At 33.0% G+C, this 14,262-nt stretch overlaps 1 protein-coding gene across 1 annotated transcript in view; it reads right to left on the bottom strand.

Moving 5' to 3' along the window:
- Positions 1-1,861: 1,861 nt before the first annotated feature.
- Positions 1,862-14,262, bottom strand: part of ZSWIM2 (zinc finger SWIM-type containing 2) — a 34,622-nt gene continuing 22,221 nt past the window's right edge. The window contains exons 6-9 of the mRNA XM_027866198.1: positions 8,940-9,024; positions 5,035-5,156; positions 4,001-4,154; positions 1,862-2,683 (exon numbers count right to left, since the gene is read on the bottom strand). Coding sequence (XP_027721999.1) covers positions 1,862-2,683; positions 4,001-4,154; positions 5,035-5,156; positions 8,940-9,024 — 1,183 coding nt within the window. The remainder of the gene's footprint in view (positions 2,684-4,000; positions 4,155-5,034; positions 5,157-8,939; positions 9,025-14,262) is intronic.

The raw sequence follows: 14,262 nt of genomic DNA, 5'->3' as shown, positions 1-14,262 counted from the left end.
TCTCTACAATTTATAATCTTAAACAACTGCCATATGACTGGAGGCTGCCTAGGTTGAAGCTGCTTCCTGACAACCACTCCTTGATCTGATACCCATGCATATCATTCTCATCTCTCTAGTATACCTATCCTATTCTTAGTAGCCTAAGACAGGTTCTTAACTTGGGGTCTAAAATTATTTCTTTTAATATTTTGGTAACTATATTTCAATATAATTGGTTTCCTTTGTAATTTTTTACATGGGTATTTTATGTATTTAAAAACATTATTGAGAAAATGAGTCAGCTTTATTACCTTTATCAGACTACCAAAGGGGTCCATGACACAAAAAAGGTTTCTAAGAACTTCTGGTCTAAGATGATCAATGTTTTGATTAATTATGAAGTATTTACTATATATTAAGCATTGTGCTGGGCACTGAGAAAACAAAGACAAAAAATGAAAGTAGCTTAAATTTTACATTTATAATATTTATATATATATTATATACTTATATATATCTATATGTGTATATATGTATGTGTTTATAACACACACAATAAGGAAGAGGTAACTGGGGACTCCAAGAAATTATAGCAGCTTGTGGGATCAGTAAAAATTATGTGAGGGGTGGCACTTAAATTAAGCTTTGAAGAAAACCAGGGATTCTAAGAGGCAGAGGTGAGGAGCGAGTACAATCCAGGCATAGAGGATAGTTCATGCAAAGGCACAAAGATAGAATGTTATATATGAGGAATAATGAAAGACCAATTTGGCTAGATTGTGAGTATGTGAGGGGGAGTAATGTGTAATAAATATGGAAAGGTGGTTGGAGCCAGATTATGAAGGGCTTTAAAATGACAATTGGAGAAGTCTATATTTGATCACACATCTATTCCATTAACACCTTAACAACTAAACTGATTTTCTGAATCTCAAAAGTTGGAAGTGACATCGCATTTCAACTAGTTCAAACTATATTTAGAGAATGAGAATCTCCAAAATAACCTTTTCTTTTCCCTATGGCAGAAGAGAAATTGTTTAATATCTTAGAAAATGAAAAGATGTGAAAACCTGACAAGTTATAGAAAAGTAACAAACATAACCAGAATCTGATAGTGGTATCCCTTAAAGAAAACATTTTTAACTCTTCATTCTTGAGACAGAAAAAAAAAATTTTAAACATAATCTTTGATGTTGGTCATCTTAATGAATTCCACGGTGCAAATCTGCCAAACTGATACAAAAATAAAATAATGCAAACAATTACAGATGTGATATAGACTGTGAAAATACAAAAAAGTAATGCATGATGAATAGATTTTATTCTCATTTAGTTTATAAACGTAATAAATACTTCAAGGAAAAATTCATAATAAAGCCCCACATCCTAATTCCTCTGTAGGCTATATGCTACTATACATATTATATTCTGTACTCATTAAAGATGCAAGCAACAAATTACATTACCAGGAAAAATTACTTGCATATCATATAAAAATTTAAAATATCTGAAGTAACTCATTCCAAGAAAGCTTATTTCTTTTGTTTAAGTAAAACCAACCCATGTAATTATTGAAATGAGCATAAGCTCTGGTAATTATTCATATTTTACTATGATCTAAAATCATTTTTCCTTAAAGTTTTCTCATCAGAATATCCAAATCTGTGTCTTTATTAGGGACTAGGTTGTTTAAATTGTCTGTGCTAGAATAAATGGTGTGATGTGCTATTCACAGATAACTAGATATGTGTATTACATAAAAGAATAATACTTATATGTGTATATATCTGTATACATAGACCAAGAATAGTACTTATAATTAGTCAGTAAAAATGTGCTATTTTTTGCAAATACATTTTAATCCTAGAAAATACTCAAACTAACTTTTGCAGAGAGGAATTCCTTCCATTATTAAAGACAACTCTTGAGCTTCAGTATTTAAAGCATTTGATATAGGCCTTCTTGATAGGAGACCATGGTTTTGTCTGATTTTTCCCATAATATTATTCTCCTTTTTGGATGAACTAGGGTTAGTTGTACACCAGTTCACCATATCATGAAAAACTGCTGGCAATATAACATCTGAACTTTCATTGTCAATTCTTATTTTAGTGGCAAGAATTTTCTTCAGTGTAAGATTGTCCATGCACTGAGACACTTTGTTCCCCTTTGGCTTTTGTTCAGGGTGATATAACTTTCTGTTCACAAATGGGCTTCCAGGTTTAGCATAAATTCCAGTCTTGGTAATGGAAGGAAGAAAAACTTGAGATGGCATTTTCCCTGCAGCGCTAAGGGATGAATCCTGAAGATAGCTAGGGAAATGGTGATTTATTTTGTAATCAAAGATTAATTGACTTGAATCTGGATCACTTGATTGCAAAGGGTGTAGACCATCCCCTGTTAAATTATCATTCAAATCTGTTGAATCTTGATGATTACTGAGTCTTTCGAAATTATCTTTAGATCTTTCAGGTAAATGGTCAAATTTGCCTTCTTTAAAGAGCAATCCAGTGCCAGGTATAAAAAGTTCTGGATATAGCTGCTTTGACAGATGAGTGGCAGTTGTATGTGGTACTTGCTTTTGCATGTGTCCATTAATCAGTGAATTTTTCCAGATTAAAGGGTTATAGACAATTTGGCCATCAATAGGGCATGAATTACATATATTTAGTAACCAATCATCAATACATTTCCTATGAAACTTTAAAAAAAATATGTTAGAATTGTATCATCTTGATTATAATAATCAGTAATACAATATATAAAGTCTATCAAAACATGAAAAATATAACTATTAATCAGAGACTAAAGGTATTATTCATTTCTCAAGGAGATATGTTTTAAATTTTTGATAAGCCAGACCCCCTTAAATACAATCTGAGCTATCATTTTATGTACTGATTAAATTTTGAGTCATCTGATAAACACAGTTTTTGCAGGTCATATTAAAGATTCAAGATTAAATTTTCTTGAATGGATAATTTCATTTAAATCTATCCAAATATTTATTTTCTAGTGAAGAAATTAATAAAACAGTTAAAATTAATTATTGCTAAAAGTTTCAGACTCTGGCTTTAGTTCACATGGAACAATAATTATCATATATTTATATAATATATAATGTGTACATATATGTTTGTATATATCTATGTGTGTACATGTATAATATGCACATGTTTGTATGTGTATGTATAAATGTGTATGTGTGTATATATATGTATATATACACACATACTCATATACTTTTTGGGGGGAGTAAGACTGAATCTACCTCATTGGCTGGAAGTACAGTGGCCACTCACAGACCTGACCCCACTGATGGTAGTAATGGAAGCTTTGGCCTGTTCCATTTCCAACTTGGGCCTGACCTGTCCCTCTTTAGGCAGCCCAGTGGTTCTCTGCTCCTGTGGACTTGCCACACTGGTACTGGACTTAGTACAAACATGCAATTGACCATAATGCAGCTCAGAATTCTCAAATTTGTAACCCACTAGCCTCAGCCTCCCCAGTAGCAATGTTTGTAGGCATGCACCATCACCCAGGGCAGAGGATATCTTTCATTCAAAAATTCTAAAGCATTTGAAAAGACAAAATATAAGTATTAACTCCCCTCTTTAAATGGATGCTGCATGTCAATAAGGAAAGACCAAAACCTTGAACCCTAATTTCATTTTACTGGAGAAAAAAATTAATCATAATTAGGAATCATTTCTTAGGATGTGTGACATTCTTCTCCAAGTTCTAAGGTCCTCTCAGTTCTAAGATTCTATGATATTACAATTCTCCTTTATCTCAACACCAAACTTATGCAAAGTTTAATAAAGGGATTGAACTTCCCATCCCTGGTCTACTTATTCACTCTGTATGCTTTCTAGCATAGCACCAATAAGTGATATAATAGATTATGAAATCACTCATGTATTTACCTATGTATGAAGCCATGAAATATAGTTAAAAACTGAAATTAAGGAACAAGGCTGACCAAAATGACATGGACAGACTACTATTATTACTTTACCTTGTGATTACATGGTAATAGTCTTGTATGTTGACCAAGACAAAATGCCTTCAAACAAAGTCGACACTGGTTCCCTGGAGCAAGCAGCTTACTGTTCTTTGTAATTAATATGAGAGGAAGTGATGTTACTACATGCTTTGGTGTGCAAATGATACTGAAATAAGAAGAAACATGGAAGTATAAATATTGATTTATGGATACATGTAATAAAATAATTATACTACTGTTATAAGGTTGTACCTCACAACTAAAGGCAATGCTAATTATTACCCCCAGGGTTTTTCTTTGATTGAAGACAATAAAGTTATATGAAATATAAAGTTTGAAAAAATCTACTCATTTCTTATCCTTAACAATACAGTTTTAACACCACTTGGGAAGATGGAAAACATAGGTTTGATTCCGAGAATTCCATTATAATCCAATTAAACACACATCTGTTAAACACCATGTATATGTGCAATTCAGAATTGTGTTTAGATTTATATTAGTCCCCCATGTCCTCCAAGAAATTTCTGGGGTGGTTCTTAATATATTATTGATTATTACTCCTGGTTTATCATCCATAGGGTGATTAACTTTTTAGCCACAGTCATGATGAAAGAAGCACACTAAGTCATAGAAGGAATGGAATCTACATCAGTGGAAGAACGGCCAACACTGATGAAATTATAGATCACTGAAGTATAAGTATAAAGGAGAATAAGAATAAAGGGGAAGTGTGGCAGGCCCTCTATCTGACAGAAACATAGGTTTATGGAGTAAAGTTTCCTTTCTTCCTCAACAAGAGAAGAAGAACTTAACAGATGAGTTTTTTATTGAATTCATTATTTTTTAAACCTCATTAACCCTTATGTTTGTTCAGGGAAATCCAAAAATAGGGATCCTCAAAGGAAAGTACTTTTCTTGCCTTCTGGAAAGGCCAACCTTGAAAACATTATTGAAATAATTCAAAGTGGGAAGAAATTACCTCAGAGAACTCATAAATAATAGAGAACTTTCTGGATTAAATTTACTTGGAATGTCATTCTTACCTTTTTTCAAGATGTGTCATTTCTTCTTCACTCTGATTTGTAAGTTCTGTATTTTTTAAGATTCTCCCTGAAGGATATAACCCTGGATTTTTTTCTAGTGATTTCCACCTTTGATTTCTCTTCTGTGTTGGTTAAAAAGAAGAGATTATCTTGCAATTCAAAGACATTTTCTATATAAATTTTATGGTTAAAAATCAGTGACATGAAAATAAATTACAAAACACTTAAATACTTATTAAAGTTTTTTCTTTCCTAACCTATATATTATTTTATATTAAAATTTACAATGTTTCATACTGCAACATAAGGTTGAAGTACCACAGCATATTTTAAGGTAAACTACTAAAAACAAGGAAGTAATTTTCATAAAAACTATTTTGGTTATTTCCATGTCTTATTTTCTTTTTTCTAAAAATAAAAAGCAGTTATTATTGTTCATCACTATTTGATATTTGATAATGTTTTCTAAGTAGCAGGAAAGCACCATTTATAAATTTCTAATCGAATAGAATTCTTCCTTTCTTAGCCTGGCATGGAGGCAATGATATAGTACAGATGAAGCACTTCAATTATTTGGACATCACCTGTAATGTTCTCTCTGCCAAAAGCAGAGAAACTAATTGGTTTGCCTTAATGGTAATTTCATTTTCAAAGAGTGGCAGAAGGAATGTGAGGAACAATTAATGTGGGTCTGATTCTCACCAACAATGAGGAACTGGTTGCTGAGATAAAAATAATAGGAAACAAGTAGAAGTAAACATTCCATTTGGGAAAATGTATTAGCAATGGAAAGGAAAGGTAGAGTAGTTAGACATACATCTTAGGTTTCAGAAAAACAACAGATTTTAAAGCATTCAAAGAAAGAATAAATAGGTTCCCATGCCCCTAAAATTCTAGAGAGTATGGCAGCCAGAAGGGATAAGAAGCTCTTAAAAAAATCTGAAGACACATGAAAAAGTGATTTTAATGAGGAAATGGGGACATCATGTAGAAACACTGATGTGGACACATGTAGAATTCATTAACTACTTGAGATTTCAAATGTCATTTAGTAGAAGATAAAAACAAAGGTAGGGAATAGAGGATGAATACAAAAGCACGAAATGATCTTATAAGAATAAGGTCCAGAGTGGTGAAGTTTTAATAAGCTAACACTGGTGAGGAATGTTAAGGTCACCAAAAAATGTTATTTAATGCTCTGCTGGAGAGAAGAGAAAAATCAAAGAAGGAATAAGACTACAGTTTAGAATTGCTATTATGATAATGGATGGCAGGAGAAAGGATAGAACTATTTCCCTTTCCTTTTGCTACTGTTTTCTTCAAAAATTAGAATTTTCAGATTGGAAAGAACAGATAAAAAAATAGCTAAATAGGAGTTGAAACCCAACGAAAGGTGGGTGAAATGAAAAGTAAGAGAGCACCTACCTTTCCTTGGAGAGTTGAGATAAAGAGGCTTAGATGAATGCTTTCTGACTTAAAGAATTGGTAGATGTGATTGCTAAGACACTGTCAGTAATCTTTTCAAATCTTGAAGAGAGGAATATTGGAAAAGAAGAAATGTCTTGATTTGAAAATAAAAATTAGAGGCTGCCAGGGAGTTTGATTTTGATAGGTCAGTGAGCTTAATTTTTATTTCTAGCAAAATCCTAGAAAATATTATTAAATGGCTCTTTGGTGAACATCTACATAATGAAGATCACAAAGAGTTAGAGTGATTTCACAAAGAATAAGTCATGCCAAACTAATTTAATTAACTTTTTTTGACAAGATAGGTAGATTAGAGGAATATTACATATTTTGTATTTTAGTAAAAATTTAACAAAATATTTCTTCTATTCCATGTATGAAGGATAAAAAAAATATAGTCTAGATCAGTGGTATCAAATTCAGATAGAAACAGGGGCCCCTAAACTAACCATACTTAAGGATTTCTGCAGGGTATTGCATATTGACTTAGAATACCACACTATTATTTATTTCTTTTTTTATTATTATCAACACATGAACACACTAAAATCAGATAAGAACTATGTTTTAATCTAGTTCAAGTTACCTTAGAGAATGTTGTGGGATGTGTGTTTGACACTTCTGGTCCAAACAATAATAGTTATGTGTATTCAATACTGTTTGAATGGTTGAACACAAAGGATTATTATTAATTCAACCTTAGAATGAAATCAAATGGAGTAACCCAGAGAGCTTTCTTTGGCTCTGTGTTAACATTTGTATCAATGATTTGGATAAAGGCATATTTCATACACTCATAAAATGTGGGAGGGGCAACAGTATAGAATGTTATCTAGAATGAATCTAACAAGATGAAATAGGGACAAATATAAAGAATCATTTAGAGGGGGCAGCTAGATTGCTCAGTGGATATGGCACGGGCCCTGGAATCAGGAGTTCAAATCCGGCCTCAAATCAAAGGCCAAACACTTGACACTTACTAGCTGTGTGACCCTAGCAAATCACTTAATCCCAACTGCCTAAAAATTAAAAAAAAAAAAAAGAATCATTTAGGTTAAAAAAATCAACTTTATAAACACATCATGCCTGTCACACACTTAATAAATGCCTATTATCTTGACAAGATAAGGGGTGCATATTTAGAAAACAGCTAATATGAATAAAAGATCTGGAGGCTTTAGTGAGCCTAAAACTCAATATCAGTAACTAACGATATAGTAACCAGAAAAGTTAAAGCATGCATAGGCTGTATTAAGAGAGATGTATTGTTCAGGACTAAGGAGGTTAACAGTCCTGCTGTACTTTGACCTGCTTGGGCCACATTTAAATTATAGTGTCCAGTTTGGGACATATTTTAAGAATGATATTGACAAGTTGGGGAACATCCAGATATGGGATATATAGATGGTGAAGAATTATGCCATAGAAGGATCATTAGAAAGAAGTAGGTATAATCCTGGAAAAGAGAAGGTTTTTAAAAGGGACGTGCTAACTATGATCCAATATTTAAAGGATATCATATGGAAGGTCAATTGGACTTGTTTTGTTTGGACCCAGAAGGCAAAATAAGACGAAATGAGAGAAAGTTGCAGAGTCATGGACAGCTAGGTGGTGCAGTGGATAGAGCACTGGCCCTGAAATCAGGAGGACCTGAGTCCAAATCCAGCCTCAGACACTTGACACTTACTAGCTGTGTGACCCTGGGCAAGTCACTAAATCGTACCTGCCTCACCAAAAAGAAAAAAAAAAGTTGCAGAGACAGCTTTACATAAGGGAATACTTCCTAACAACTGTAGGTATCCAAAAGTGATTCTATGGTTAAGGTTCAACATTACTACTAATAGTAAGAAATTCTTCATTAAAATGTTTGTTGGCTGCAAGTGTTAGCAGGATATATTAACTAATGTTGTTAGAAATTAAGTGTGATGTTAACCATTTCTGAATTTACACTGAAGTAAAGCCATAAAACATTTATCTATATTATCTATACATTTAGAAGTGACTTATACACTAGCAAATTACTATCTAGTAGATATCAATAAGATGATGACTATACCCAAAATAAAAAGTATTGAGTCTAAATGAGTTGTCCATTATCATTAAGTCAACTTTTCTCAATATTATCATTTTTTTACCATATATCTGGACCATTCGTTATCGACCAGTGTCATTTATTCTATTTTGATCTATAATCACATCTCTATTCTGCCTTTTCCATTACTACTGGCCATTCCTCGGTTAGCCCTTACATCTTACACCAAACCTCCTTTTTCCTTTTTTTTTTTTTAACTTCTATGCCCCTTCTCCACCTCTTTCGATTACATTAGGCTTTAATAAAAAATGCATTGCAGTTTATCATCACAATTCAAATGTATTTTTTGATTGCCTATAGAACCTATACTGGAGAACATAATAAATGTTTGAGATGAATACTATACCTGCCGAAAAGTAAAAATATGTGGAGGATGGCAACAACTAACAAAACATTCGTGGCATAGGTGATATTCAGTACATTCAGTGCACCTAAAATACCAAAAGAAAGAAAATGCTAGATCCAGATGTTTTGGAAAATTATGATTAAGTGTTTGATAGTTTTCCTAGCAAGCTCTTTCTTCACTTTTCAGAATCCTAGCCATTTTTCAAGGCCTGGGTCAAGCCATACCTCTGCCATGAAGTCTTCCAAAACTGTTTTTGCCCTTATCACAATTCCTATAGTAGTAGATTAACATTTTGGCATTTAGCCTTCCTTTCCATTTAACTTGTTTACTAATTATTTCATCCATATTATTCATGTCAGGAACAGTTAGATTATGTTTTCTGAGGGCAAATATCCTGTTTTACTTGGCACAGTGATGAGTAAGTGGTAAGTGCTCAACAAACACTTGTTGATTAAATAAGGGAATATAGTTTAGTATGTAATTATGCTATAGGTCCCTCTGAAATGATATATTTTATAGATTACAGGTAAACTTTACAGGATGTTTAAAAAAAACCTCAATTGATTTCTGATTTTATTCAAAGCTGTTGAAACAACACTCTGAAGAGTAAAGAAATATATTCATTCATTAGTATGAAAAGTACAGATGAGAATTTACCTTTTTTTAATGGAAATATAATTTTCAACTGCCATAAAAGTTCTCTTATAATGCCTCATCATGGCACAAAGGTGATCTGGGTTCATGACAGCAAGGTACAGGCTCTAGCATATTCTACCCAACTAGAATGGGTCCCCAAATAGACTGTTTCAGCTATTGTGCCAGCCTAGTTAAATATAATCATTGGCCTAGAGGTGATGAAATTTTTGACTATGGTGTTCCAGGAAGCACATAAAAATATAACATGGTCTCTCATTCTTGTGTAGATTCACCCTGTTTTCACAGGGACCTGGTAGAAAAGAGAGGCAAAGGGTACTAAGAATCATATAGTTTTTAATTATGTAATGACATTAACTGTTGGTACTCTGAGTTGTTTTTTTTTTTTGTCTAAGACTAATGATGTGAGGTATTATAGGAGAACTGAACCATATCCATGTTCACATTCTTAGCCATAGGAAGAACTAGATCTGTGATTTCACTGGTATGGGGAATCCTGGGTGAGGATATGTTTATCAATGTAGGTCAGCACTTTTTTTTTTTTGTAGTTTAGAGTCTTAGAGAGTTGCCTAGAATACTTAAATATTAAATGATATGTTTCGGGTCACATACCTAGTATGTGTCAGAGGTGGAACTTGAACAGAAATCTTCCTTGTTTTGAGGCCAGCTCTCTACAGCCACATTTTTATGCATAATGAAATCAGAATGCAAGTACAGAATACAACTGTAGCTTAATAGAAGGATGGCTCAAAGTTTCTTCTAGGAAAGTCAAATAAAGGAGTTGGCAGAATTGGTTTCATCATGTTCCAAAGGCAACAAATAACATTATGTCATGGAAAAATTTCTCATTTGACTTAGCACTCTTAATGACGAACACAAGCAGATAAACATAAAGACAATTACCATTCATGTTCCAGTACTTATTGAGGATGAGGAAACAGAGAAAACTCTATGAAGAGCTGAATAAACTTCTCCAGATTAAGTCAAAATATACCTTAATATTTAACATTTTCAGTGCAAAGATGGGAACAGGTGAGTATAGTGAAGATCATGTTAAAAGGTAGCAGCTAGGGAGTGCAGTGAATAGAAGTAGAGCTGGAATCAAGAAGGCCTAAGTTCAAATCTTGCCTCAGACAAATACTACTTGTATGGGCAAGTCACTTAACTGCTGTTTGCTTCAGTTTCCTCATCTGTAAAATGGGGATAATAATACAACCTACCTCCCAGGGTTGTTGTGAGAATAAAATAACATTTGAAAAGTACTTTGTAAACCTGAAAATGTTACATGAATGTTAATTTATTATTATTATTATTATTACAAACTCTGGGCTCAGAACCAAAAGAGCTCAAAGGCTTTTGAATTATTACCTAGAATTTTTTTTGTCTATAATACTCTATAATGAGTATTTTCTTTAAAAAGTGATATGGAAGACATCTGACATGGTAAGCACTAAACAAATCATATACAAAAAAAAGTGAAAGTCACTACAAATAGATAGTAAATTTGGTCCAGAATTAAATAGATCATGCTGGATAACATTTAGGAAACTAAATAGATATTTCAAAGAATTGAAGCTGCTTACTGCTTAAAAGCTCATCTTTTTAAAAACTATTATTCTTTGGTTGATAGTGTATGGCTCTGACTCATGGAACACCACGATACCTGAAAAATCAAAATCAGAGGTGTCACAAAGATAAATGGTAAGATGTATGATGGCTGTAGTTACACTACAGCATATTGCCTATGATGAGTTGTGTGAAAGGAGTAAGAGATCATCAGTGATATATATGAACAGAAAAGAAGGTGGGTAAGTCTTGTAAAGAGAGTAAAGGATAACAGATGTGCAGCCTGAGTATTGCTCTAGTACTCCCTACATAATAAAAGAATTAGAGGAAAGTCTCCATTTTGGGTGAATCTTCTATGGAAGACTTACAAGAAGACATAGGCAAAATGGAAATGATTGTGATTTGTGCTGGTGGAGGGACTATGCCCACCAATAAGCTCATGAATCCATCTAAATAGATTTCCCTTAAAGACAATACAGAATAGGGCTATGACCTGTGATTTCATTTGTACACGGAATTCGTGTAGGAGAAAAGTCCCTCTAGCAATGGATATCAACATCCTTTCTGCAACTTAAAGTCTTATAGAGTTTTCTAAAACACTGAAAGGCTAAGTGACTTGGCCAAGGTCACAAGTCAATTTGTGCTAGCAATGGAATCCAAATTCTGGTCTTCCAATTTCTGAGGACAATTCTTTCTTTATGAACTAGGCCACACTGTCTCAAAAAGGCAATATTTCTTATTGAATATATTCATCAAGAAATAGATAAATGACATTTACTATTACTGTTTTTGCTTTTTCTTGCTTACTGTTTACACTCACTCTTATTATTCACATTAAAAAAGGGCATCAATGGAGAAATGCAATCTTTAATCTATAATTTATGTATATTTAAGGTATTACATATAAAAATGTATTTTAATATTCTCAAAATTCACTTCATACAGATAATAATGTCCTTCTTTGACCACCTCACATAACAGGATCTCTAAAACAATCTCACCGCTCAATTCCATACTGCAATGTATTGGAAATGAACAGTTCATATTTCAGACTAATGTAAAACAAAAATAAATCAAAGTCTTTGTACCTTTAACCTTCCTGGAGCATGCTTCAATGAGTGTTCAATAAAGCTAATAATTATTTAGATTCCTTACTAATTGATGATCAATAGGCTTAAGATGAAGACTTCCTATAATTCAGGTAATCTAAAATAATAAAACAACAGTAAAATTGTTGACATTCATAAAGTACTTTAAGGTTTGTAAAGCCTGTACAGAACTTTATCTTATTTAAACCTCACAACAACTGTTTGAGGTAAGAGCTACAGGGATTTTAAATTCTCATTTTACCACTAGTAAGTATTGGGACCAGGATACAAACTCAGGTGTCCTGATTCCAAGTCTAGCTGTCTTTTTCTACTATACCAGGCTGCCTCTCATGAACATTATTATTATCCTCTATCATCAGAGGATCATTCTTTTATCTTCCAATCAGTTACATTCTGATAGTAATAGCTATATATGTGGTGCTTTACGGTTTACACAACTCTTTGCATACAACACTGTGAAATCACCAGTGTAAGTTTTATTGTTCATGTTTTCATGTAAAAATTTGAGGGTCAATATAGTTGAATGACTAACTACATTTATAGAACACTAAGTGTTGAATTTGTCACAGCCAGATCTTATTTTAGCTTTCCACCTCACTCGTATACTTCAGGGCTCTTTACAAATGGTTATGAATTCTAGTCTATATAAATAGATAAATATAAATCTATATATAGATTGATGGACAGACTATCTATCTATCTATGTATCTATCTATCTATACTTAAAAGAGATATAATGATAATCACATAAATTTTGGGTCTTCTTCCAATAGCACAGGTCAAAGCTCCTATGCTTCCTTCTTAATCTCTGTAATTCTCTTCCAAGTCTTTCAATAAACTCTCCATAGGAGATCCATTCAAAATACCTTTCTGCTTCTTTCTATATCTTGAAAGTTTTAGTGTAGCATTCATTTATAACAAGAATGTCAATATGGATGCAGTCTACTTCTTCTACTAATATGTCAACTCACTGGCAAGTGGTTGAAGTTTTACATACTGAGAATACTAACAATCAAATCAGTGTTAGCTAATGGTATAAGAATTATGTAATTCTTAGTACCTTCTACCCGTTTCCAAGGTTAAATCATTGTCACTGCAGGACTGATGGCTGTTTTGTATTTTGATACTTTAGATCACCATGGAAAAAAAAATCACCTCTGTATATAGTACACTAAATTTTATGTCACATTTGGTCTATTCCTCTTCTACCTAAGGCAATGGTTTGCACGTCTTTATTATACCCTTCTTCCTTTCACTATTTTTCTCTGGTTTGCATAGGCTTAATTAAATTCACCTGCACCTCTTTATTGCTTTTCAACTGATTAATCAACAAGTATGTATTAAATACCTACTGTGTGAACAGATACAAATGCAACAGTTCCTGTACTTAAAGAGTTTACATTTTATCAAGGGAAACAACATGTACATATCCAAGTAGATGCAAAATATATACAAAGTAAATACAAAGTTGTTTTTTTTTGGGGGGGGGAGAGGCAGTCACAGAGGGAGGAAGTCATGTGCTGCACTTTGAAAATAAGTAGGGATTCTCAGAAGTAGAAGTAAAGAGTTAATGAATGCATTTCAGACATGGTGATAGTCCATGCAAAGATATAGAGATGGGATAATGATTGAGTAGCATGTCTAGTAGTTTTCCTATAAAGTTCTTCCCTCACTCTTCACTTTTGTAAATCCTACCCTTTCTTGAAGGCCTGGTTTAAGCATACCCTCTCCATGAAGTCTTCTATGATTATTTTTACCCTAGTAATCTCTCTTCCTAGAGTATTAAGTTATGTAATGTGTGAAGAACAAGGTGGCCAGTTTAGCTGGAAAGTCTGGAGTCAGGCTGTGAAAGGCTTTAAACGAAAAAGAGAAGGATTTGTATTTGATCTTAAAGGCAACAGGGAGCTACTGAGCTTCTTGAGCAGAGAACTGAAATGGTCAGACCTGTGTTCTAGGAGTATCAATTTGGCATCTATAAGGTGTATGAAGTGGAA

The sequence above is a fragment of the Vombatus ursinus genome, unplaced genomic scaffold (assembly GCF_900497805.2).
Source record: "Vombatus ursinus unplaced genomic scaffold, bare-nosed wombat genome assembly UNPS02014779.1, whole genome shotgun sequence".
NCBI classification, from domain to species: domain Eukaryota; kingdom Metazoa; phylum Chordata; class Mammalia; order Diprotodontia; family Vombatidae; genus Vombatus; species Vombatus ursinus.
The sequence above is the reverse complement of the archived record's forward strand: the minus strand, read 5'-3'. Positions and strand labels throughout refer to the sequence as shown.